The sequence below is a fragment of the Chinchilla lanigera genome, unplaced genomic scaffold (assembly GCF_000276665.1).
Source record: "Chinchilla lanigera isolate Chin_1 unplaced genomic scaffold, ChiLan1.0 scaffold00155, whole genome shotgun sequence".
Lineage (NCBI taxonomy): Eukaryota > Metazoa > Chordata > Mammalia > Rodentia > Chinchillidae > Chinchilla > Chinchilla lanigera.
The window spans coordinates 1,025,608-1,050,831 of record NW_004955556.1 but is presented as its reverse complement, the minus strand read 5'-3'; the positions used below and the strand labels follow the sequence as shown (position 1 = coordinate 1,050,831).

Genomic DNA, 25,224 nt, shown 5'->3' with positions numbered 1-25,224 from the left:
AGGAAGGAAAGGAGGGGGAAGGAAGGAAGAGAGGGAGGGAGGGGGTGTCCTAGGGAAATGAGCTATTGCAGGCGGGGCAAGGTGAGCGGAAAGCTATGTCTGTCACAATCTAGGAGGCCTTGCTGCAAGACAAACAGGTCCTTTCGCAAGAGCACAGAGACCACCAAGAAACGGCCTCCACTGGCTACATTTGGGGCAATTTGAGCATTAAAAGGGGCCATGATGGTAACAGTTAAAATGCACAGTAATAATACTCAGCAAGTGGGAGAAGGAACAAAAGGAAGAAAGGTAAAAAGCTTGCTTTTCCCCAGCAGCGCGTCAGCTATTAAATGCAGAGAGTTGGAAACTCTGTCTTGTGACAGGCTTGGGTAGTAATGAATACACCAAGGGGTCACCACAGAGGCAGTCGGTGCTCAAGGAACCATGGGGGGCCTGGGTATTCACACGATCTTAGGTACTGGCTCTTTGTTTGCTCATCTCTACAACACAAAAAATGACAGTCACTTCCTCAGATGCGCCATCAAATTAAGTGCCACCGGCAGTGAGATTGTTCGGCACCGTGTGCTGTAGCAGTAGAATACAGGATGCGCCATGTCACCTTGTGTCACCTCTGCGGCACCCTTGACAAAAAAACCCTCAGCAAATCTACATGAGAGGAGACAGACACACCCAGAGCACGGGACATATAGTAAGACAACTGGCTCAGGTATTCAGAAGCCACAGTGCCGTGGGGAGAAAAGCAGAACGACTAAGGATCAAACTCGAAGCTTCTTCATGGACTGGACAAAGAGAGAAATAAAAGATAAGATCTGAAATCATCAGAGAGTCCAGAGCACAGGCTGCGTGCCGTGTATTACTGACTTGGCACCCACCTCCCTGTGGGGCAGTGCCCCTGGCATTGCCATTACATGGGAGATACAAGGGCGATACGTTTAGGGCTGAAACGTCATGACATCTGCACTGAATTTCAAGTTGATCAGCCCCCAAGATGTTATGTTCACAGAGATAAAACAAAGGAGGAAGATGCAGTGGATCAGGTGCAGGGGTATATATTTTTTGATTATATAGTTCTTTCACTTTTTGGGGGCCTGGTGACCTTCCTAGGGGTCAGATAGGGGCTGTTGCTCTGGCTGCAGCTAGGGACGTGGCTCGAAATGCAACCGTGGGATAAATCATGAGGGCTCCTCTCCTGTCCTTTGCCCACTAGGAGATCCCAAAGTAGCCCTGGAATCAGCCTGGTGATAATGACAGGGAATTTTGTTTCTTCAGATGGGCTAAATTGCCTAATGATCAGATTGGCCCCTGTCAGGGGGTTGATAAGTGGAGAATGTCAACTATGTTTTCCTTAGAACCCAGTTTCCTCAGCCCTAATTGGGCCAATGCCCACAGCTTCCTGGTGTCTTCCTAAGATGCCTGCCTGTGAGGACTTTCCACAGCATAGCCAAGGGCGGCCAGCATCTGGTCTCCCAGCTGTGCTGACATAGGCCTCTAGCTGATGGCCAGCAATCCTTGTCTGCCACTGCCAGGAGGCCGTGGTATTCTCAACTTTTTCTTTTTTGGCAATACTGGGGATTGAACCCAGGGCCTTCGCTGTAAGTTGCATCCTCAGTGCTCCCCACCCCTACTCTTTGAGACATGTTCTCACTAAGTCTCTAAGTTGCCCAAGGTGGCCTCATATTTGGGATCCTCCTGCCTCAGCCTTCCACAGTGTTGGCATTCTCTCCTTTTAGTACAGGTGACCACTCTTTTAATCCGCCTCTTGGAGAAAATGAGGTTTAGCTTGAAAAGGAAAGAACAGGAAGCTTCTTCATGGATTGGACAAAGAGAGAAATAAAAGATGAGTTCTGAAATCATCAGAGAATCCAGAACACAGGCTGCTTGCTGTGTATTACTGACTCTGCACTCACCTTCCTGCAGTGCCCCTGGCATTGTGATTATGTGGGAGATACAATGTGGGATTATGTGGTATATGTCCTGGGTGACATAAAGCACATGCGGTATTGCTGCAGGAAGGAGCCTGATTTGCTGACCCTTGGTTGCTCCTTGGGGTCTAACGTCTTCCTGACTCAGCCTACTTCCCCCACTGCAGTCTGCATACTGTGACCTGTGCCTCTGTTCCCGCCCAGCTCCCCATACTTTTCCCTTCCCCAGCCGACTACCTGCCTTCCTCCTGCACCTCTTCCTGTTCCACTCCATGGCACTTTGCTTTTGAAGTGTTTACTCCTGCAAAAGCTCTGTGGCCGCCTTGCAGGGTTATGGGACCTGCTTGTTCCAGCCCCAGGCCTTAGAATAACCCAGAGCTTCTGTATCTTTCCTCTTCTTGGTCCCAGCAGGCCCCAGGAGCATGTCTGGGTCCCACAGAGTCTGCAGCACAGCTGCCCGACCCCACCAGGGCTCCTACCCACTTCAGTCATGAAGACTGATCTGTCCACCCCTGCTCAGCTTCCACAGCAGCTGAGAAGTCTCAACACAGAGGGCAACCTCCTTGTTTTTCTTTTTTAGTCTTTTTTTTTTTTTAAGATTAAAAAACCTAAGAAAACAACAATGAAGACAAAATCAAAACAACAGAAAAACAACAAAAAGGATACATGACCTCAAAACAAAATAATAGGATTAACAACGGTTGCTACATTACGTACTGTTATCTTCAACGAAGTTGCTCCGTCCACCAGACTAAGAATGTAAGATTGATCAAACAATCAAAGACAGTAACAAGTCATAAAAACAAAAACCATTGGAAACAATGCAGAGCTTCACCATACAAAATGGTAGGAGTTCAACAATGGTTTTATTGCAGCCTCCTTCTTAAGCACAAGTCCCTACCAGGCCTCCCTCCACCAGGTTCTGCTTCTACCTCTCTGACTGCTGGCTGCAGTGCCGGGCCCGGCTATGTGAGCTTTCCCTCGCCATTCCAGGTACAGAGTGAGGCCTCTCCACCCTACACTCCTGCTTCCCACTGCTGGGCACTCTTGCACGCTAAGACACCCTGACCCCGCCACCACTCTGGTGAGCCCTCCACTGGGCAACTGTCCCCTGTGACCCAGCTGCATCCCTGTGGCAGGCAGTGCCTGGCCCACGGTCTCTCACTCATCCCTTACTCCACACACACAGGAGCACCTGCTTCTGTGTAGACCCTGTGCGTGGCCCAGAGTGGGTGTGTCTGAAAGAGGACCCTGCCTTCAAGGAGCTTACAATTTAGGAAGAAAAGCATGGGAATGGACAAATTAATGTCACACATTTGAACTCTAGAATGAGCTATAAAGATCAATGAAGATAGGGAGGGGGAAGAGAAGGATGGCAGGAGGGTGTGGGTGCTGTTGACAGCAGGTCATCTAACACCCATGGCAAAGAAGAGGAGGAGGTAGAGACAAGGTATGCAGCTGTCTGGGCAGAGCCTCTGGGATTAGGAAATAACAAGAGCAAAGGCCCTGAGGCAGTCAGAACAGCATGGAGGGTCATTTTAGTCCCTCAAGAGAGGCTGAGTGACAGCACAGAAGCAGGATAGCTTGGAGAGGAGGGTACACGCTGCCCTCCCTGTTCACAGCAGCTGTTACCTTACCTCAGTGACAAGCTCCTCTTCTTCCTCTGCACGAAGGGGCCTAAAGAGAGGAATGGGGGTGTTAGGAGGAGTGGTGCTTGGTGCCCCTTCTGAGTTGGTCTGCGGCAGTGTTCTGGTCCCCACAGCTTCTCCATCCAGGTCCCGGGGCCCTTAGCTAAGCACACAGGGGTACAAGTTGTCCTTAGGCCCCACCCCACCCCTGTCATTTCCTACTGGCTGGGAGCATCAGCTGCCTGGCTGGTTTGCGACAGGAAATTGTTTCCTCCACTTCCACTGGTAGGGGTCCAAATCAAGGCTAAGCCAACTCCCTGGGAAACTGCACCATCGCTGTGTGATGAGCGTGATACCGTGGGGATGCTCTGTGAGTGACACTGTGAGAGACAGGGCCCAAGGCAATGCTGCTGCTGAAACTCACACAGTAATCACCCAGAGTCCTTCCCCTACGATGGCCACACTCCGTCTGCTTTGTGAGGGCCCTCTCCTCGCTGCCCACGTCACTGCACCAGCAGCACCCCCACCCCCCGGGCTAGGGCCACCTTAGGCTCCTGACCCAGGCCGTCTGGTCACATGCCTTGAACAAGAGAAGAGATTTTTCTATCCAAAGCCCATTTCAGGTCTGCTTCCCACCTTTCTCCAGCAAACCTGACTCTCAGGAATGAATCCAAGGGACTGAGTAGAGACAGCCAGAAAAAGAAGACAGAGAGAGACAGAGGGAGGCAGAGATGAGAGGCCACTGTGCGTCTGTCCTGCTGGAGCCCTGCTGGGCACTGTGGTTTTCATTCCTTCCTGCCCCCTTTTGTGGAGCTGCCTCAGTGCCTCAGGTTGGTGGCATCGAAGGACCTGTCTACTATAGTTGGACTCTTGACTGTCCCCCAAAGGCCACCACAGGCCCAGAAGCAACCAGATCCAGTAACCATGGACTGAAGCCTCCACCACTGTGAACCCGAACACCTTCTCCTTCTCTGTGAGTTATTGTCAGGGTGTCTTGTTGCAATGACAGAAACCTCACTGCCACACTCTGTCCCAGCCACATAGAACGGGGCTGAGTGCCTGGTTCCTCACCAGTGACGCCTGGGGCTGTGTTCCTCAGGTCAGCAGAGTCCTGATCCGACAGGTGCTTCCGGATCATGCAGATCTTCAGTGCCAGGAAACCCGCGGAGATCATAACACCCAGCGCGGTCCCAATGAGGGCGTATTTGAAATCTGCAGCCAGGGAAACATGGCACCAGGACTTGGTGGCTGCCCTGCTCCATGCCTGGGTGAGTCAACGTGGGGCTCCTGGGCTTAGCATCGCGTGCTCCAGCTGTGAAGGCCAGGCCTAGAACATGCTACCCCACCTTCCCCGCTCCCTGGAACCAGAGCAGGCTGGCAGTCACCTACCAATCTCAGTCCCCATAGACTTGCCGGAGGCCAATACCCGAGCTCCTCCGACATCTGCAAAGAAAGAGAACTCAGCTGGCTGGGTACTCACAGCCGCCTGGAAGAGAGCTGCAGGGAACACCAGGGCACAAGCCAGAGATGGGGCAACCCTCCCATTGGCCTCCCCTTGGGAGCTCTGCTGGCCCAGTGGCCGCAGAGCCCAGGGTACTTGCTGTGATCTCAGAGCCCGCCCCACCACGGCCCTTTACAGTGTCCAGCTCCCATCCCCCTAGCCTGCACTCCCTGCCTCTGGGCCAATCCCTTTGCTTGTCCTCATCTGACCTGGTCCTGGTTCTAGGCACTTCCGCCCTGGCAGGGGAGGTGGGTGGTCCACTGCTGAGTTAGCCGCCCTTCCAGGGGACTCCAGAGCCACTGGGCTTGCCAGATCTAAAAGACCATCCCTTAGGGCCTGACTGACCACACTCCCAGGGACTAGCCAACCACGCCCATGTTCTTTAACATATACACAGCACTACTGTGCTGGTCAACTCCTGAGTATCCATCTCCTTGCTGGTTTCCCCACCAGGTTACACAGCACAAGGTTGAGCAGATGACACTGCGCCTGATACACAGCTAATCTCAACAGACATCTGCTGCAGGCAGTCAGGGAGGGAGGGAGGAAGGAAAGAAGGTAGGCAGGTGACGGTCCTGCAGCGTGCTGCACACCTGGCCGGTCAGCACTTCACTGTCTGGTGCATCGAAGGCATCTATGTGCCTAACTCAGCGGCAGCCCTGTGAGGAGCACCTCCGTGAAGGAGCTTTGGTGAAAGCTGACCCAAAGACTAGAGCACCGCACAGTATGCCGAGGGCCAAGCGAGGTAGAAAGTGGCCCAGGTGACCCAGCAGAGGCTAAGGTACAATGCTGTCATCTCCTTTTGTACACAGGGCTTCTCCATGGCCCCAGGGCAGGCCTGGAAGCTCAGATAGGGCCAAATCCTGAGTATATTGCTCTTTCTTGTACACACAGCTATGGGAAAGTTTAGCTTATAAATTACACATAGTGAAGAGTTTACCAATCACAATAGTAAAGCAGGCTAACATAACAGTACACTCTAAAAAGTTATTTAAAAGTCAGGAATTGTTTATTGCTGGAATTTTTTTATTAGTATTTTCAGGTTATGTTTGACCACAGGTGACTGAAACCTCAGAAAGCAAAACCTCATACACAGGGAGCTGTAACCCCAAACCACCAAGGCAGACAACTGAATGGGCTTGATCTGGGGAGCAGACAGGAGTACTCCGGCCTGGGACCCCTGGTGGGAAGGAAAGCAGAAGGAAGACATGGCCCTGGTGTCAAAAGAGCACCTTTAGCCAGTGATGGTGGCACATGTCCTAAATCTAAGCACTCTGGGAGGCTGATTCCAAATTCAAGCCCAGCCTGGGCAACTTAGCAAGACCCTATCTCCAAATTTAAAGAAAGAAAAGAAAAGGAATTGAAAAGGCCAGGGATGCAGCTCAGTGTGAAAGGTCTAGCTTAAATCCCTAGTACGGCAAAAACAAAAACAGGTTCTCTGCCTTGCCTGGCCCCTTCCCGCCCAGGGGCCAGGTCCTGTCTTCAGCAGCCTCACCAGCCCCACCCACCAGACACTTTGTCCTGAACACTACCTCTTTGCACCCTTCCCTGAAACCAGTTGTGTCCCCTCTAAGCTCCTTGAGCTTCAGGCTCTTGGCCCTGGGGTCTCTAACTAGGGACTCAGCTCATTACTGTCCAGAACAAAGCTCGTGGTGGCCCAGGCTATGTGCTCCCAGGCTGCGTCGTGGAGCACCTGCTAGCCAGCCTGCAGCCACTCGGCGGCAGCCTTTCCCTCCTCAGGGACAGGGCCTCCGTGTGGCCGGCGCGGATCCCTGCCTGCGGCTCCTCCGAGAACCTGGCCTCAGACCTTGAGGCACAGAGCGATTCCCTCTGCAGCCCAGCGGGGCACAAAGGCTCTGGCAGACTGCATGGCCGGTACATCGAGGACTCCAGCATTCCGGGAGGAGCCTGTAAAGGGCTGGAGCTGCTGAGCTCCAGGACCGCTCGCCAGGATCGGGCTGCAGATGACAAAGAGTAGCATGCTTAGCACTTGGCAGGCAGGCTATTGGACCAGGGGAAGTGCAGGGGGAGGGGGGCATCCCCTGAGAATGGGCCTTGAACCCCTCCCCTGCTGCCTCCTCCAAAGTCCTCAAGACTTTCCACAGCCTCCAAGTAGGCCTGGGGGTCCTGAACTCAGGAGAATATTTTGTTTGGGTTTGTTTCATTTTGTTTTGCAGTTCTACAGGTGGAACCCAGGACCTTCACACTGAGCTACGTCCCCAGCCCTTTTTATATTCATTTGGGAACAGAGTCTCACTAAATCTCTAAGTTGTGCAGGCTGGACTCAAACTTGGACAGCCTCCCAGAGAATTCTTTCCTTGGGGTGCCCCAAAATGCTCCATGAACTCTCCATTCTGGAGTCTGTGCTTTCCTCAAATGCACCAATGGACCTGATGCTTTGCCCCTCCTGCCAAAGTGATGTTCCCAGTCCCCTCTCTGCAGCCCTGCCCACCTCAGCCTGCTGAGCCAGTGGCTTCCAGACAGCAAGGGGCCTACTTCAAGAGTCAAAAGCCCTGGAAATCATGGCCCCAAGGAAGGTGACGGGTAGGCGGCTGGGCTTCCAGAGAGCCAAGACAAGCCACTTCCGTGGGAGCCAAGCATGCAGCCTTGCCCATCTGCTGGAACTCAACCCTCGGAGCCGCCCCTGGCATGCAGGCCTCTGTGCTGTGCACCTGTTGGGCCCACCCTTGCTGGGGGCCGACGCCTCTGCCGCCCTTATTTGGGCAGAATCAGGCTGAGTGAGCACTCAGATGTCATTCTATAAGTATCTGGCCTAAAAATAGGGAGAGGCTGCCCTAAGTGTGCGTCCATGCTGGTTGAGTCCTTCCTGGAACTGAAGTATTGCAGGGTCCCTCCCACAGGGGGCCTCAGGAAGTCTGGCATTTGCAGCTGGGAAAGAGTTTCAGCTGCCTGACCCGGCATCCATCCTCTCCTCCCAGAGTCCACAGCATAAACAAGAGCCATGCAAGATGTTCCAGGAGCTCTGGTGCCCAGGACAACCAAGGCCCATGTCCCCTAAGGAGAACAGAAGGAGTCCAAAGGGACAAAAAAGTGCCAGCTTGTCCCAGGGGATGCGCACACCTTTCTGCAAAAATCAGTCTCTGAGCTGGAGGGAGTCTGAATGGAGGACCAGTGTTGGTATTTGTGGAGTGGGCTGCCCAGCTCCCTGACACCTTGTCTCCTAGTGACCTTGGCTTTCCTCTTGAGGACCACCTCCATGGGATACCCAGGGAGCTGGCTTGAAGATAGATTTGGCACCCACACTGATCAATTAACATATTTTTTCTTCCTGTCAGTGGTCTTTGGTCAAGCCCAGTAAGATTCCCTCTAAACTCAAGGGCGAAATAATGAAAGGCAGGGGTATGTTATGGAATTAGTAAGATGGGGCAGAGCGAAGCCTGAAGCCACCAGGGGTGGAGAGAATTCGCTGAGACCAAAGTCCCTGCCAAAGAGGGAGAAGCTGAGACCCAGGCCTAGTGACAGCTTTCAGTCCACCTCTGCCTGAAGCCCTCCCCTTGGACTTTTCAGTTGCCTTAGTGAGGAATTGCCTTCTTTTTCTTCATTTTATTGGAGCTAAGTAGAGCCACTATGACCGGAAGGATCCTGGGGAGCTGGGCGACAGCTCTGCTGCAGGGTGGCTGGATGTCAGGCTGGCGAGCCCAGGATAGGCATGGAGAATGCTGACTGCTGACAAGGTGCTCCATGCATAGCCTTGAATATGCCCAATGGCCACATGTGAGACACGCGTCTGTGTACCTCGGTATATGCTGCTCCCTACTGCAGCACCTGCCCTTTGTCTCTGTGCAGAGATCGCCCTTCTAGACCAAGGGTGGCCCCGGTCATCCTCCACCTCACCACACCTCCCTGCACTGTTTTCTGGTGTTCAGAAGCACAAGGACACCAGCAACCCAAGGGAAACCATTTCTGCCCTGGAGTGGGTTGACCCAGGAGACTATGAGGAGCTTGGATTCTGCTGCAGGAGATGCAAGGGAGAAAGAACCTGGAACTGGCTGAGTAGTTGCCTGAAGCTACTGAGCATTGAAGCAGAAGCGGCTTGAGGTACTAAGTTCAGGGTTCACATGCTGCGAAATATGGGGGTTCAGGAGCCAGGGTCAGCCACAGGGAAGGAATCTACGGGTAGCCTTGCATATGAGACCCTGGGACCACGGCGAAGCCTCCGTCTTCCTAAGAGGCTGATGTCCTCAGGGCTCAGGGTCTGGTGACATACAACTCGCACCATGTGGCAGCCAGGAGGCTCAGAGAGGGACCTGGACTTGTGGCCCCTGGGTTCCACTGCACACTGCTGGAGCATAACTCACTTCTCCCCTGGGAAAATGGGGACTTGAGATGCTGATGTACAAGAAAGACTCTCCAGAAAGTGCTCTTCCCCATCCTGTACCCATGGCCTTCCTTGGCCAGCTGACCTGGGAGTTGGAGCAGACATGGGCACTCATTTCTAACTCGACTAATTTGGGGTCTGGATCCTGACAGCCCCTCCTTCTTGGAGCTCCTGAGTGGGAGCAGAGTCCAGAAAAATGGGGCAGCAGCCCCGATCCCACCCCTTGGTACAGGGCACCGCTTCAGTCCTCTCCCAGCAGGTGCACCCACCACAGCGGTGCACCGGGTCACAGATCCTGCTGACAGTGCCATGGCCTGTAAAGACCACAGATGCCTGGCATGAACCGGGAGCTCATCCTGGGTCACCTTTTCCTGTCTCATCAGAATTCAACTTTCCATAAGCAGAACACCATCCACCCATCCCACAGTACTCTGTGCCCTATCCTTCTCTGCCAGGATGGGTTTGGGTCAGAACCTGAACATATCAATCAGGCCGAGCTGTGCAGGCTGAAAGAGGGCCAAGCAGAGAGGGCTTTGGGTCAGGAGCCTGAGGATGCCCCATGTTTCCTACAGACCCTGCATCCCAGAAAGAGGAGTCAGTGAACTGCCTGCTGTACAAACCCACTGAGCTGCCCAGCCCTAGTTTGGAGCCCTGGAAGAAGGAGAACCACACCCATGGGTCCCAAGAAAGCCAGGAGCTAAAGCTGGGGAGGCAGCTCCACAGCCAGTAGCAGCCAGGGTGCTGGCAGGAGATGTGCAAGCACCGTGGGTAGGTCAGGAGAGTCCACAGCCAGCCTCAAAGTGGGGGAAGGCACTGAGCTGCCACACCATTGCACAAGCTCTTTGTGTGCCGTTCTGTGTCCTTTCCATCGGTCCATGCTGCCATGGGTAGGGCAAGCTGAGGCTGGAGGCTCACCAGGGTCAATGATGCATACTTGAGCAGGAGGCAGGAGGCAGGAGGCCCCAGAAGAAATTTCCCAGGAAGTTTTTGCTAATTAATTCTTAGAAGCTCTTGATTGGCAGAAACCAGACTGACTGATGCCTTCCCAATTCATGGGAACTGGCAGGGGAGCTGCCCAGGCCCGAGGTGGAACCAGGGTACACAGAGATGGGTGCTTTCCCAAAGGGGACCCCTGGGGCTGGGCCCATTGTGACCAGGATGTAGTGACACTGCACTGGGAGCACTCATGTGTACCTGGCCAGGGTGCCTCTGCAGCCCAAAAGGGAGATGGGATGCAGGAAGGAGAGAGAGCTCAGGGCTGTCCCTGAGCAGGCAGTGCTATCCCAGGAAGCTGCACAGGAAGGGCTGCAATAAGACACCAGCAGTCCTACCTCACTGGGGAGTGGGCTGCTCCATTTTCCAATCTTACCATGAGGGCCTCCAAACCCCACTAGGATCCTTAGAGGGAGGGAAGCTGGTTCAGGAGCCTTTCCAGGGAGTGTGGCTAGAACCAAGAGTCCCCATGTGGCCACTGTTGCTCAGCCAGGGCCTGGTGATGGTCCCAGCTTGGTAGCCCCCTTGGTGATGGGCTCAGTCACCTGGAGGAGTGTGTACTGCCTTCCCACCAGCAAGAATTCCACCCACAGGAGATGTATTTCCTGCTTCCTGGGGCTCTGCAGAAGTGGGGAGTGGAGCGCCCCTGGAGGCCACCCTGGAGTAGATGCACGGAGCAGGAAGTGGTAGCCAGTGCCTGGAAGTGACCAAGACTAGGCCCTGCCAGACCTTCATGGGAAAGGCTGACTGTGGAAGCTGCAGCCCCACCCAAGCAGGCTGCTTCCAGGGCAAGGCTGGGGCCAGCTTTGCAAGGAGCGCAGGGGAGGCTGGGAGCTGTGCAGAATAACTAATTAATGATGGTAAAGTATTGTGGAAGAGGAAAGCGCTGTATAACCACTAAGTGGTGGGGTTATTATTATTCATGCAATATTCATACCCTGCTCTTCAGCCTCTGGGAAGCTTCGCTCTGGGTCCTGAGGGACCTGGCGGGGTGGGTGGGGGCACACATGCCCAGGAGGCAGCCGTGGGATGGCAGCAGCGCTGCAGAACCTGTTGGCAGCCCCAGGAGGCTGTGCCCAGTCTTCTGCCTCTGTTTACCAGGGGGACCTGGGGGAGCCCTACTATGTGCTAGGCCTCTCTCTCATTTTTCCAAGACAGCTCCTGAGGTATGCAGGCCCAGGGCAGGCCACACACTTAAACATTTAGGCTGTAAATCAAGCCTCCCTCAGGGCCCAGCCTTCTCCCTGGTACCCTGTGTCCCCGCCTGAGGTCCCCTCTGGAAGGGAAGTTCACATCTAGCAAATGCGAATCACAGTCCCACGGGCAGAGTGGGAAGAAGGCAGGATGATCCCCAGTAGCTGGAACCTCTGCCTCTCTAGGACTCCCCTTGGGATTTCTTTCCCAACCAGCAGTTTTCCCCAGACTTCCAGGTGGTGCTAAGTCACCCCCAAGGAGAAGACCAGGTGGAAGGGAGGATGCACATGTGCTCTCAGGGTCCTCTGGTGACTGTAGTGGAAGCTGCCCCTCCCTCCATCTCTATGCCCAAGCTGGAGTCTCCCCAGCCCTAACACCTGGTCTTTGCTTTCTTTGGGAAACAGTGCTCCTCACTGTGGGAGCTCCTGTAGTCCTTTCCAAAAATTCCTGGCAAGATCAACAAAAGAAACAACATTTTACATTAGATACATGCATAGATGGGGCGTCAGGCCTGTCCTGGAAGCACTAGCAGGTGACATGACTTCAGGCTCACATGCCTGAGTATGCGCCACGGAGAACCTGAGCCTGGGCCTGGGGCTCAGAGGAAGAGTCTCACTCCACCTTGGCAGTGGATGTCACTAGGAGCTAACAAAGCATCTTCGGCGACTATGTGCAATTCAGCGATCAGGGTTCATAGACAGTTCAGCAGGTTTCATCTGTGTCTCTGGGTCTTGCTTCCCTGAGTCTGGTCTGCTGTCACACAGTTGGAACCCACCCTTCCCAACACTATAATCTCATAAGGCTGGGCAGGGACCAGAGGGACCACACACTGGACCTCAGCTTATGGGCTGCTTCCATGGGGAGCTGGACAGAGGCGTGTGATGGGCCTGTGATGGGTCCAGCCAGCCTCCCCTCACTTGGACTGCCTGGTTGCTTCTATTGGAAGCCTCACTTCTCCAGTCCAGGGACCCTAAGGCAGTACATACATCCCCAAGGGTCCTGAAGCCCAGCAGAGTGGAGTCCAGCTCCCTCTACCTGGCTCCCTGAGCCTCTGCCTTGCTGGCCTTTGCTCCCTGCTGCCTCCTCTCTGCACACCCCGTCATCCATGGTGGAGGCCGTCTTCTCTGCCAAGAGTCTCAGAATCTGTCCCATCTAATCCTTTCCTTTGCAGGGTCCCTACAGGCCAGCTCCCTAAAACCCCCACCCACTTCATGCACCAACTAACTCACAAGCCAGGGTGAGTTACTGGGCAGGGGCTAGGGCTGTGCACTGACCCAGGACAGCACAGCAGGGAATGTGAGCATCTCTGTGGCTGGGCAGGGGACAGTGCATTTTCCATACAGAGGAGAAGGCATATGAGGAGACCTCGAGGCTGAATAGGAACACAGTGGCCATTCCTGGTGGCCAGGAGTAGGTCTCCCAGGCTGGGGTTAAGGAATCTGACCATCACCATCCTAGGTCAACCCGAGACCATTCTATAAACCCTCTTCACAACACAACTGCACTCAGTGACTTGTGTCATTATCAGCCCTGCTATTGACAGTAGCCACTACTCCTTGCACTTGCCCAAGCCTCGTCCTTGGGCAAAAATTTCCCCTGTGCTTTTTCAAGCCTTGTTCTTGGCTCGGAGCCACAACCCCCCTCACTGAACTCCACAGCGCCCCCCAAGACCCAATAAAAAACACCATAGCCTATACCAGAGGATCCGGTCTGGTCTTAAGGCCAGAGAGGTCCCCTCAGATTTGTTCTGAAATAAACCTGTCTTATTGAGCTTTTACCTTTTTTTTTTCTTTTTCCTTCTTTTCCCTCACAGGAGTGTGATGGGTCCGTGTGGACATAGTGTGGCCAGTGGTCTGTGCTGACAGCAGTGGGAAGCTGCTGGAGGATGTCATCCTGGGAGGAGCACAATCAGCTCTCCTTTCTCCTGGGAGCCATTGCTCCTACTTCAGGAGATTCTGGGACCAGGGATGTGTATGAGAGATGTTCAGGAGATGTGGCTTCTCCCTAAAGAACTTACTCCACATCACCCACCTTCCTAAAGCTTACAGATTCATTCTAGACTCCCATTTCTGGGAAAGCAGAGTGAACCTACTTTTCACTATTCCTCTTACTAGGCATATCTAACCTCTCATGATTCTGTATTGAAAAACAAATAGAAGTAGAAACCAAAAGGTGGGGAGAAGGCAGCAGATGGACCAGGGACTTTGGAACCCCAGAAGTAAAAGGTGAGTAAATTCCCTTTCTTTTGACATCACACACCCCAGGCTGGGCACTGGAGCAGTTGGTATGCAGAAAAGCCAAGCAAACAACCAACTAAACATAGAAGCCCCAAGAAAGCCCAGTTTTCACCAGTGAAAGACCAGGCAAGGACAGTTTAGAAGGACAAAACTTCGGGCCATAGACAGTAGACTCTGGAAAATAGCACAGAAAGAACTGTGGTCTCATTGCACCCCAGCCTCATCCACGAAGCAAGTGGAGACCAAGATTTCCACTACACTGGACTGCAATAAAGGCCCCAACTGTCTGACAAGTGCTGTTAGAGAGTAGCAAGGGAGCAGAACTTTCGTGCCTAACAGATGAAAGAGGATTGTGCTCATGAGTGGTCTCTGGAGACTATGAAGGGAACCTGACTTCCGCCCCAACATGACTGAAACAGGCATCCTCTGAGTAGAGGGCTCATGGAGAGGCAGGATGTCCACCATTGCCCAGAAGTCATGAGGCCACCCACAGTGCCAGTACTGAGCCCTATCTATCCCTCCATGCAAGAGGGTCATCCACAAGAGCCCAGTGGGCAGCCTGAACTGCTGCCTCACCCAGCACTAACCAGGAGCCCCGTCTGTAGCTGTGAGTGAGGCCAAGAGAGGGGGCTGGACTCCCAATCACCTAGTGCAGTGGTGGTGAATCTATGGCATGCATGCCACAGAGGGCTGCTTGTGTCATTAAAAGCTCTAAGAAATATGACATGATAAAGGAGTCATTCCACTGAAGAGATATAGTAATTCTCAACATCTATGTAATGAACAATATATATGAAACAAAAACTGAGAAATGGAAGAATAGACAAGTATACAATTATACTTAGAGATTTTAACACCTCTCTTTCAATGGTGATGGAACAGTTAGATGGAATATCAGCCACAATTAGAGAAAAATCAACCACACTAGTACGCAACAGTATCAGAACCCCCCCCCAACATTATCACAATATACATCCTCTTCATGCACCCACAGAAGATTAAGACGGACTGTTCTCTGGGTCAAGCCTCAACAGACGTAAAAGAATTGAAACTATTCAGATTTCATTTTCTGATTACAACAGCATCAGCTAGAAATCAGTAATGAAAAGATAACAGGAAATTAACAAAATTGGAAGCTAGCAATACTTCTAAATAATCCATGGGTTAAAAAGAAAGTCCTAAGGAAAACAGTTATGAGCTGAATGAAAATGATGACACATATCAAAATTTGTGGGACATAGGAAAGCAGTTTGAGGAAGGAATTTAGGCTAAATGCTTACTTAGAAGAGACTGGAATAAAGACAAAGATGCCACTTCAAGAACTAGAAAAGAATGGCAAAGCAAACCCAAAGCAAGCAGACTAAAGTACATTAGGAAGGCAAAATCAGAGACCAGTATGACAGAAATCAGAAAAATAATAAAGAAAATCAGTGAAGCAAAAAGCTGGCTCTGGGTTGTGAAGTGGCTCAGTGGTAGCATGCTTGTCTGGTATGTGCAAGACCTGGGATATATCCCCAGCACTCCAAGAAAGAAAAAGTTGGTTTTTCAAAAAAATAATCAAAATTGACCAAAAAGGGGAGATTATACCAGTTACTAATAGCAGGAGTGAAATAGAAGTACCATTCTGAATGGTTTTTCTTTTTTGTACTGGGAATCGAACTCAGGACCTTATGCTTGCCAGGCAGGCACTTATGCCACTGAGCTGTATCCCCAGCCCAGAAGTATCATTCTGGATCTTGCAGATTGCAAAAGAACAATAAGGAAAAGCTGTAGGCAACTCTAACACAAGAATCAGACAATTTAGAAAGATGAACAATCGGACAATTTAGATAGATGAATTTCTCAAAAGGTTAGAACTAATAAAACTCACCCAATATGAAACAGATGGTTTAAGTAGCCCTGTGATTTTTAAAGAAATGGGATTTGTTGTTTACGATCACCATCAAAAGAAATTTGGAAACACAGACTATTTCATGGGAGACTTTAGCCAGAGTTTAAGGAAGGCATTCATATCAGCTATGTATTATCCTTTCCAGAACACAGAAGAGGCAATACTTTCTAATTCATTTCTTGAAACCAACATTACCCAGATTTGAAACTCAGACAAAGACAATCCAAAAATAAAGGTATGGCTCATGAATATAGATACAGAAAAACTTAAAATATTTGCAAGTAGAATTCAGCAATATATAAAAAAATTAAGCTTCATGACCAAATGGAGTCTTCCAGATTCATGGCTGGTTCAGTATTTGCACATTAATCCATGTCATCTGCTATGCCAACAGCCGGAAGAAGGAAATTCACGTGTCTTGGTCCCTTTGTTCATCTGTGGGACAAAAACACACAACACCGAAAACCTAAAGGAAGAGAGGTTTATTTTGGCTCACGTTTTCGGTCCAGAGTTGGCTGGCTCCTAGGCAGGATGGCTGGCAGAGAGGGGTGGTGGAGGAGAGCTGCTCACCTCATGGCTCCCAGGAAGCAGAGAGGATAAGGGGAAGAGCTGAGAAGGAAGAACTTTCAGATCACACCCAGTGACCTGCCTCTTCCTACCAGAACTTATATTGTAGCAGCAAGTCAAGTCCAGCACCAATCACCTTTCAAAACCCCACTTTCAGCCAGGTGTGGTGGTGCACTCCTGCAATCCCAGCACTTGGGATGCTAAGGCTTCAAAGTAAGCTCAAGGCCAGTCTGAAATACATAGCAAGACCCTGTGTCAAAAAAAGTTTTAAAAAAGCCCCACTTTCAAGTTCACAAGGCTTTGGGGGACATCTAGATATAAACTATAACATCACATGATTATTTAAGCAGAAACACTTTGACAAGATTTTGCATTCATCTATGACAAAAACTTCCAGAAAACTAGGCACTTCCCCGACTCAGTAAAGATCATCTACAAAAATACCTGTAGTTGGGGAAGAATGAGGTGAGGTGGGTATGAGGTATGATTAAAGTATGTCATGGGACATATCTGCCAAAGTAAAAACCATCTATCTGAATAATCAAAGTTCACTTATAGAAAAATGTGTGGGAGGATTGCACAGTAAAAAAAAAAATATGTGCAGACACCAATGAGCAAGGTGGTGCAACACAGTACAATGTACCCAAACCAGTCGTACTTCTGCTCCATGAGAATTATACACAGAGGGGAAAATTTAAAACAATACAATTATGATCATTCAAAAATACGTATGTGTGAGTCATAGCAGTTCATGTGCACATTTCATATGCAAAAACTCTACAACACTGAAGAGAAATATCAAAAAGCATGCCAATATAGAAAATGCAGGGAAATGAAGGCATCAGATCTCTTTAAATTGATCTGTATTATATGGATCTTCAGTGCAAGTCCCATCAAACTCCCACAAAGATATGTGTTTCTTTGTAGAAAAGTTGTTCTAAAATTTCCACGGGGAGGCAGAGGAACTAGAATTGCATCATTTTTGAAAAGGGAGAGTAAAAAGTGACCACCTAGAGTCTTGGGACTTTCTGTACCTATACGAATCAAGACTATGTGCTACTGGCAGAGGGTCAGACATGTACAAGAGGACCCCAAATAATCCCACACAGGTGTGAGCAGCTGTGTTGTGACAAGAAAACTAAGTTGCTTTCATATGAGAAGCATAGTTTCCTCAACCAGTTCCAAGACAAAACAAAAATTCCTTCACTCTGGGAGGCTGAGACAGGAGGATTGCAAATTCAAGCTCAGCTCAGGGAACTTACCAACTTAATGAGAATCTGACTCAAAATAAAAATTTTAAAAAGGACCCAGATGTAGTTTGATATGTCTGTAATTCCAGCACTCTAGGAGGCTGAAGGAGGAGGATAGCAAGTTTGAGCCCAGCCTGAGCAAATTAGCAGGATCCTGGGTCAAATGAAAAATGAAAAAAGGCCTGGGGCTGTAGTTCAGTGTGAAGGCCCTGGTTCAATCCCCAATACCATAAAAAATAAATAGCCCTTGGCCTACATCCTTACATAATACAAAAATAATCTCAACATAAATCATGGCTTTAAATGAAAAGCATAAAACCATATAAATTTTCAAAAACAATATTGGAAACCTAGAACTTGATGAAAACTCAGTGCATCAACAATAAGATTTATGAAGGAAAAAATAAACGAATAAATTTTAAAATTAAACATCTTTGTTCTGTGAAAGACTGTGTTAAGGTTAAAGAGAACTGGGAGGGAATATTTGCAGGCCACACAGTTAATAAAGGACATACCTAGAAAATATCAAGGACCCTTAAAATTTGACAGTTTAAAAAATACAGCAAGAAATCCAGTTAGAACACAGGGACAAAAATCATGAGGAGAATTCTTGCATTATCAAGAAATTTCTCACTGGACGTTTGTGGTGCACACCTGTAATCTCAGCACTCTGGGAAGCTGAGGCAGGAGGATTGAAAGTTTGAGCTCAACCCGGGAGCTTCGAGACTTTGTGAGATCCTAGCTCAAAATAAAAAATGAAAGGGTTGGGGATGTAGCCCAATGCAAAGGCCCTTGTTTCAGTCCCCTGTGTGAAAGGAAAGAAAGGGAAGGTAAGAAAGAAGGGAAAGAGGGAAGGAGGGAGGGAGGAAGAGTAGGAGGGAGGCAAGGTGGAGGGAAAAGAATTTCTTTTGCTGTTTGCCCAACTGCGGTCCCAGCCTCTTCTCCTCCCATCTGGGGACTGACCCACTAGAGACCCCAGTGTTCTCTTGGTGGTTTCTGTGTTACATTTGGATGATTTATTGTGCAGCAAAAGAAAACAAATACATCAGGAATTGTTTCTCACTAACATCCGCACACCACATGATTCTAAACCCTCATCTTGGCAGGAAACTGAGACAGGGGAAAAGCTGTCAGCAAAGATTTTTACAAAGATCTCAGGGACTAGGAGCCAAATAATAAAGTGATAGCTTTGACTTGTAAGATAAAAACGAATTTAATTCTCTTTATCCCGGCCTCTGCCATCTTTTCATTATAAATTAAGGCAGAAAAAAAAAGGCTCTGCTCTCTTCAATAACTCTGGGTCCTTCAGTGAAGGATGTTTTAGGCTCTGGAACGTAATTAAAGTGATATTGTATTTCTTTTATTCTCGTGATTATAATAATACATAGATGTCAGCAGATACTTCCAACAGCAGTGAAGAGAAGACAGAGGGCTGACATTTCAGCTGGAATTGGAGTCTAGAGGAATATTTCAGATGGCAGCTTTTTCAGAAGGAAGATGCAGACTGCTGCTGAGACACAGGCAACACAAGGCATTTATCAGACATTTTCAATGGCTATTCCTAGACCAATATTTTAGCAAAGCTTAAAATACTAGTTTGTTGATATTGAAGTAGCAAACTGTTTATTTGGAAATATGATGAGCATAATCCAAAACCTAGTTCTGAGATTTCCTCATTATCATGACAAAAGGACATCTGCCTTCCTCACATACCTTGTGTGCCCCCCACCTGGAAATGTGCAGAAGGACCTTCAGCTGTCACCTGGGGGCGTGGTTACCTGGTATAGACAAAGTTGAGCGCAAAGACTAGGGGGTATCGGGCCAACACCCAGTGAGGACTGTTGTGTGTGCTTCAGATATGCCACAGTCATGAAAGCCAAAGCTAAGCTGTGGAGCCCCTCCCCACCCCAGAAGGAGGAAGCGACACAGCTCCCCCATGTCCCCCTGTCCCGGATGGGCCTGTTCTAGATCCCTGGAAAAACTGGACTATGATCAGTGATTCTGTGAAAGTATTTCTTCAGGGTGAACTCTCCTAACACTGATGACTGCCCTACGCTCATGTAAGAGAGTGCCTCTATTCTTTATTTTTGACATGTACCGTTTGCAGGTGTTTATAGGGTCTTGAATATGTGTACAATGTGTAGTGATCAACTCAGAGTAATTCGCAATTCCACCTCCTCAAATGTTTATTATTTCTCTCTGTTGGGAAACTGGGAATTCTTGTAGCTCTTTTGCAGTATATCATAAGTTGTTGACTATAGTGACCCACTGCGCATACAAGGCCAGATGCGTTTCCTTTTCTGGATGCACTTGGGCTCTTTTTAGCTAACTCCTCTCTGCTCTTTCCTCCCTCTCCCTTCTTTGTCTCCAGTGACCACTGTGCTGCTCTCTTCTACTAGGAGGTTGATGTCTTTAGCTTCCACAAGTTGGTGAGAAAACAGCAGGTTTATCTTTCGGTGCTGGCTCCATCCACCTTGCTGAGACTATCTCTATTCGCAAGAAATACACACAGTATATTTAGTAGTTAAATATTTCCTCAAATGGTGCAGGGAAAGAAATGTGTGTGTAAAAATAGTGAAGTCATACAAGTGTCCTTCGTGCTGCTTTTATTGCAACTTTTCTTTCAGTTTAAAGTTAAAAAAATTTTAAAGAGGAGCAGTTCACCCAGGTGTGGTAATGCACACCTGTAATCCTAGAACTAGGGAAGCAGAGGCAGAAGGACTGAACTATGTTCAAGACCAGCCCAGGCTACATACTGGGTTCAAAATCAGCCTGAACTACATAGCAAGACTTTGTCTCCCAGAAAACTCCATCAATGAATAAATAAATACATAAATAAAAATTTAAAAGCACAGTTTAAAAGTCCTATTAGTGTTTTCACATTGGCACCCTTTCCATTCTCCACTGACAGGTAGTTTGGTGTAAGAACTGAAACCACAGCTTTGGGCATCAGATACCTCCGTGTGAATCTATACTGCATGACCACTATGTGCCTCAGTTTGCTTATCAGGCACAATGGGCGTGACTATAGGAAGGGTGGTTTGCGAGGAGCAAGCAGGGACCATGCTTCAGAGGAAAGAGGTCTGGGGGAAGCCGAAGTCAGAGCCAAAATGCTCTGAAGTCTGCAGACAGAACAACACTTCCAAGTACAGCTGACCAAGGCTCTCGACCCCAGCATGAAACTGTAGGACTTGACTTAGGTGCAGACAGTTACAAAGCAGCCCTGAGCAGAAGCTCACTGTGGTTTGAATGTTTGCTGACCACAACATAGGAGAAACAAAAGGTAGTTAAGCAAATGATATTTTGAAAATTAATGTATTATGTAGGAAAGATGTAATTAGATATTTTCTTTAAGTCAGACACAAGAATGCATTTCAAATACAGTAAAACCTTGGATTGCTAGTAGCTTATTCCTCAAGTGTTCCACAAGACGAGCAAACATTCCTAATAAAATTTCACTTGATAAACAAGTGATGTCTTGCAACACAAGTAGTGCATGATACAAATGTCACATGACCACAACTGAGCTAATGGTTCCCCCACACCTCCTTTGTGATTGTGGGTGATCATCTCCCAACAGCAAGAGGTTATGGAGATCTCATCTGCAGAGGGGAAGGAGGAGGAGAAAAAGGCAGAGAGGAATCCTTCACTTCAAATGAGATTGAGGAGATTTGTAAAATGTGGGAAACAAGTGCAAAATTTTATAGAAAAGCAGCACCTGAATAAGACTGTAGCGGTGGGAGAAATCAATCTGTTTAACCACAATGGAGTGCCACATTTCTGCAAAATCTTCAAAAAGAGGCAAAAGCAAGTGACACTCGATAGATTCCTTGTTAAAGGTGCATGAAAAGAAAAAGATTCCATTGAGCCAATAGATAGCAATGAATGATTCCATCAGTGTTAGTGAAATTTGTTCTACACAGTAGCCCTCCTCTCTCTTGTCTCCCTCACAATAACCATGAAGGTTTTCAAAGGCAAATGAAGGTGAATTTGTTCATTTTTCTTTATATATATTGTATTTTCTTTATTATTTTGTATTGTTATTATATTACAGTATTGTAATCATTTTATATGAATATTTTGGAGTTGTGGAATGAATCATTTAAAAAGTTTCCATTATTTCTTATAGAGAATTTGCTTTGATATACATGTGCTTTGGGTACAAGTATGTTTCTGGAACAAATAATGCTCACAGACCAAGGTTTCACTGTAAGCCAAAGTCCTGATCACAAAGAATGCAACCACTTTTAAGTAATTTTTAAAATGTTTCTTAGGCAAGATAGCAGAACCCAACTCACAAAAGGAAGACTGATGCATTTGATTCTGTTACATTTCGAGAGTTCCGGGCAGCGCAGGATGCCACAAAGATGAAAGATAAGCCCCATCCTGAGAGCAGATACTTGCAACATAGGAAACAAGTAACATCCAGATAAAAATATATAAAAGACCAATAACAACACAAAACCTGGAAGAAAGATATATAATAGGAAGTGTACGAAAAAAGGTAATTGGTTGTCTGATAAATGCAGGGAAATGATTCTTCTCAGTAATAATTAGGAACATGCAACCTAAAAACTTTGGGATACTCTTTCGCACTTCTCCAACTGGCAAAATTGGGGAATTCTGGCAGTAGCTAGTGTTACCGCATACACAAGAGAACAGATACAGCCCCTCCTGTGCTGGCCTGTGACATGGTAGCATCCCATGAGTGGAGACCCACGTGTCCCCACAGGATGGAGGGACAGAGGAACCACACGTCCACCCCGGGGGAGATGGAGGGTTTTGAAACCCTCTTGCTGCTGTTTGTGAGCAATAACAGGCACAGGTCCTGGTCAGCTGCTCTGATCTGTGAGCCCAGATTGCATGGGGTGATCTGGGATGGGGGGGATGTTTGCCCCTCACTGGGTCCTGCTGGGGGCCCCCAGACGCAGCCTGGGTAACCAGGCCACCTCTCAGCAGGTTACACAGTCAATGAAGGAAAAGCAGAATTTTTCTTAACTTGCTTTCAACAGGCTGCCACATTATTTCTAGTAGAAATTTATTGAAATTAAGAATATATATGATCATTATGAAAAATTCCAACAGTGCCTCCCTTCTGGAATAAAAGGTACCAGTAACTATTGGCTCTGTCTCCTTCCAATCTGCTTTTGGGTAGGTCAGGTCAGCACACACAACTACCCCTAGTTAACTCCTGCTCTATAACTATCACTCTGTCACATCCACCCACCCACATTGGCTCATAGAAAGTCACGTCTTTTATCTGTCCTTATTGGATAGTGTTCAAAACACTACAGGATGGCCGATTTGTTTAGAATCCTGCTGATGGCCCTTCCTGTCTGTTTTTTTCTATGGTTTCAGTTCTTGGATAAGACCCTACTAAACATGTTGGGGAGCTTTTACCCTATTATCTCAGTAGGATAAACTCCTACTGAAGGGACTTTCGGTACACAGCCATAAACAGCTTGCTTGTTGCTAATGTTTGCCAAAGTACCCTCTGGAAAGATGGACCCCATTATGGACCCCTGAGTCCAGCACTGGGAGGCCACCACATGCCCCGCTGTGCTGAGGACTGGGACTATGGGAACAGACTTAACTCCCTCAGCAGCGCTACCAGGCAGGCAGCATTGTGGCCCCTCATTTGCTGATGCCTCAACAGCTCACAGCAGGGATGCATAGCCTGGTTTCTGGGGCTAGCAAACAGCAGGAGCAAGGCTTCACATGCTGGAAGTTTCTAAGGAGACCCACCTTCCTACCACTGCGCATGTGCAGCGTCAGCCCAGTGGCCCCCAGCAGGCAGGGGTGCCTGGCCTGGGACACCAGGTAACATTGGCACCTTGTCCAGAGTCCTGATGGGAACTGAATGAGCAGTGTACTTTTAGGCTCAGTAGTTAACATATTGGAAACACTAAAAAAATGTTGTGTTCTCCTTTCTTTTGTCATTGATCAGTTAGAGCATTTAAAAATCTTATTGTCTGTAATTCTTGTGCAGTGAGCATTCTGGGAAAGCGCTTCCTGTGTACACGCCTGCGGCCTTTTCAAGATAATGATCGATTATCTTGAAATCCATCAAGGGCCCTGTGTGCAGCTGCCCGTCCCTCCCTCCAGCACTGTCTACACATGGTTCTGCCCATCTCCCTGAACCCAACTCTCTTTCTGGTTTTCCTTCTGTCTACTCTGACTTTACTTTTCTCCCTCTCCATCTGCCTCTCCTTTTCTATTTGTCTCTGCCTCTGCCTTCTCTTGCAGCATTAAAGATGTTCTAGAATAACAGACACCTCTGATAACAGATCTCCAGCGCCTAGTGACATTGATCCACATCAGGCCGCTGTACTCACCTACCTAGACCTATGTCTTTATCTCCATTTGCCTCAGTTACACTGAGCTTCATTCTCTCAAATCCTGAAAAGCAAACACCATTAGCTCCCTGGTTGGGAAGATGATACTGGAGTTTCAGGAGCTAACTGTCCACTATGAAGTCAGGGTTGAAACTGCTTTTCTAGATCCTAAGCTGGAAGCTTTCTCTACTACCAGGAACTTTCTGTTCTTCCCTGGTCCAGGACCATTGATAAGTTGCAGTTAAAATGGAACAAACAAGAGCTTGGTTCACTGCCAGGTCAAAGTCAGAAAACCCACTGCAGCAAAGGGACATAGCCTCAGACCAGAGGAGGGTGAGGTCACCTGTTTCCACAATGGCCACTTACCCAGGAGGAAGAGCAGGGCTCTCAGCACACGGACTCCTGGGCTCATGCTGGCTGGCACTGTGCTCCTGGCTCCTTCAGCAGGCGCAGTAAGCTGTGTGACCCAGGCTCAGCTCAGGGACGGGAGCTGTGATCCCCGTGACTGATGAGGAAGGAAGCCACCACTGCCACTCGGTTCCTCCGGGCCTCTCTGAAGACGGGTTGAGGCCAGCCCTGTTGTGTGAGCTCTGCCAGGTGGTGGGAGGGAGCACGGGAGCTGAGAGTCTCTGCAGGGGCAGGCATGGGTCCTGGTTGTGACCTGCAGCCTTCCTCATGGGACGTGGGCACCCCACCTGGTGGGCTGTGCTTTTATGCCCAAGGTCCTATGCGGTAAGTCTCAGGGGAGGCTGGAGGCAGACCAGGCTGCCTTGGAGTCAGCCCTTACTGCATTCCACTGCTTTGGGGGCAGGGCCAGGAAGTTCCTGGCCCACCAGGTAGCATTGTCACTACCTTTGTGACATGGACCCCTCCAAGTGTGAGAGACCTTTGCTTTCTTCTCAGAGATACAGTTTCAAATACTCAAACTAAAAAAATTGGGGAGTTACAGATCAGAAATATTGAAACTGTCACCAAAATATTTTTTTTAATATGTATGTGTGCAGTACATACTGATCACATTCCTTGTGGCGAGTTAGTGCAGGCATAGAACACATCTTTATTTTTTCTTCATCCTCTTCCCTGAATCAGACACACAAGCTTAAATATCATGGTTTCTCTTATATGAATAACCCAATGTATAAATACATTAAAGAGCAAAATAAAGGATAGATAATAGGAAGCAAAGAGATAGCTATTTTGCTAAAAGGAAGGGTATTAAAAAGTTTTTAGAAAGCAAACTTGTGATATGCAAGATTTGTCTTCTTTGTCCATACTATAAGCATCAGGATCCAGTGGCAGATGAGGTAGCCATCACCCTGAGGGTGTGGCAACACAGGGAAATGACTTTTCAAGGTGCCCGGAAGGGC

At 48.8% G+C, this 25,224-nt stretch overlaps 1 protein-coding gene across 2 annotated transcripts in view; it reads right to left on the bottom strand.

Moving 5' to 3' along the window:
* The window catches only part of LOC102017396 (chromosome unknown open reading frame, human C10orf128), a 27,707-nt gene extending 3,031 nt beyond the window's left edge, over positions 1-24,676 (bottom strand). The window contains exons 1-4 of one of the 2 annotated variants that reach the window (XM_013508785.1): positions 24,224-24,676; positions 4,940-4,993; positions 4,622-4,762; positions 3,560-3,599 (exon numbers count right to left, since the gene is read on the bottom strand). In XM_013508785.1, coding sequence (XP_013364239.1) covers positions 3,560-3,599; positions 4,622-4,762; positions 4,940-4,993; positions 24,224-24,269 — 281 coding nt within the window. In that variant the 5' untranslated portion in view covers positions 24,270-24,676. The remainder of the gene's footprint in view (positions 1-3,559; positions 3,600-4,621; positions 4,763-4,939; positions 4,994-24,223) is intronic. The other variant, XM_013508786.1, reaches the window with a different exon arrangement.
* Positions 24,677-25,224: the final 548 nt, after the last annotated feature.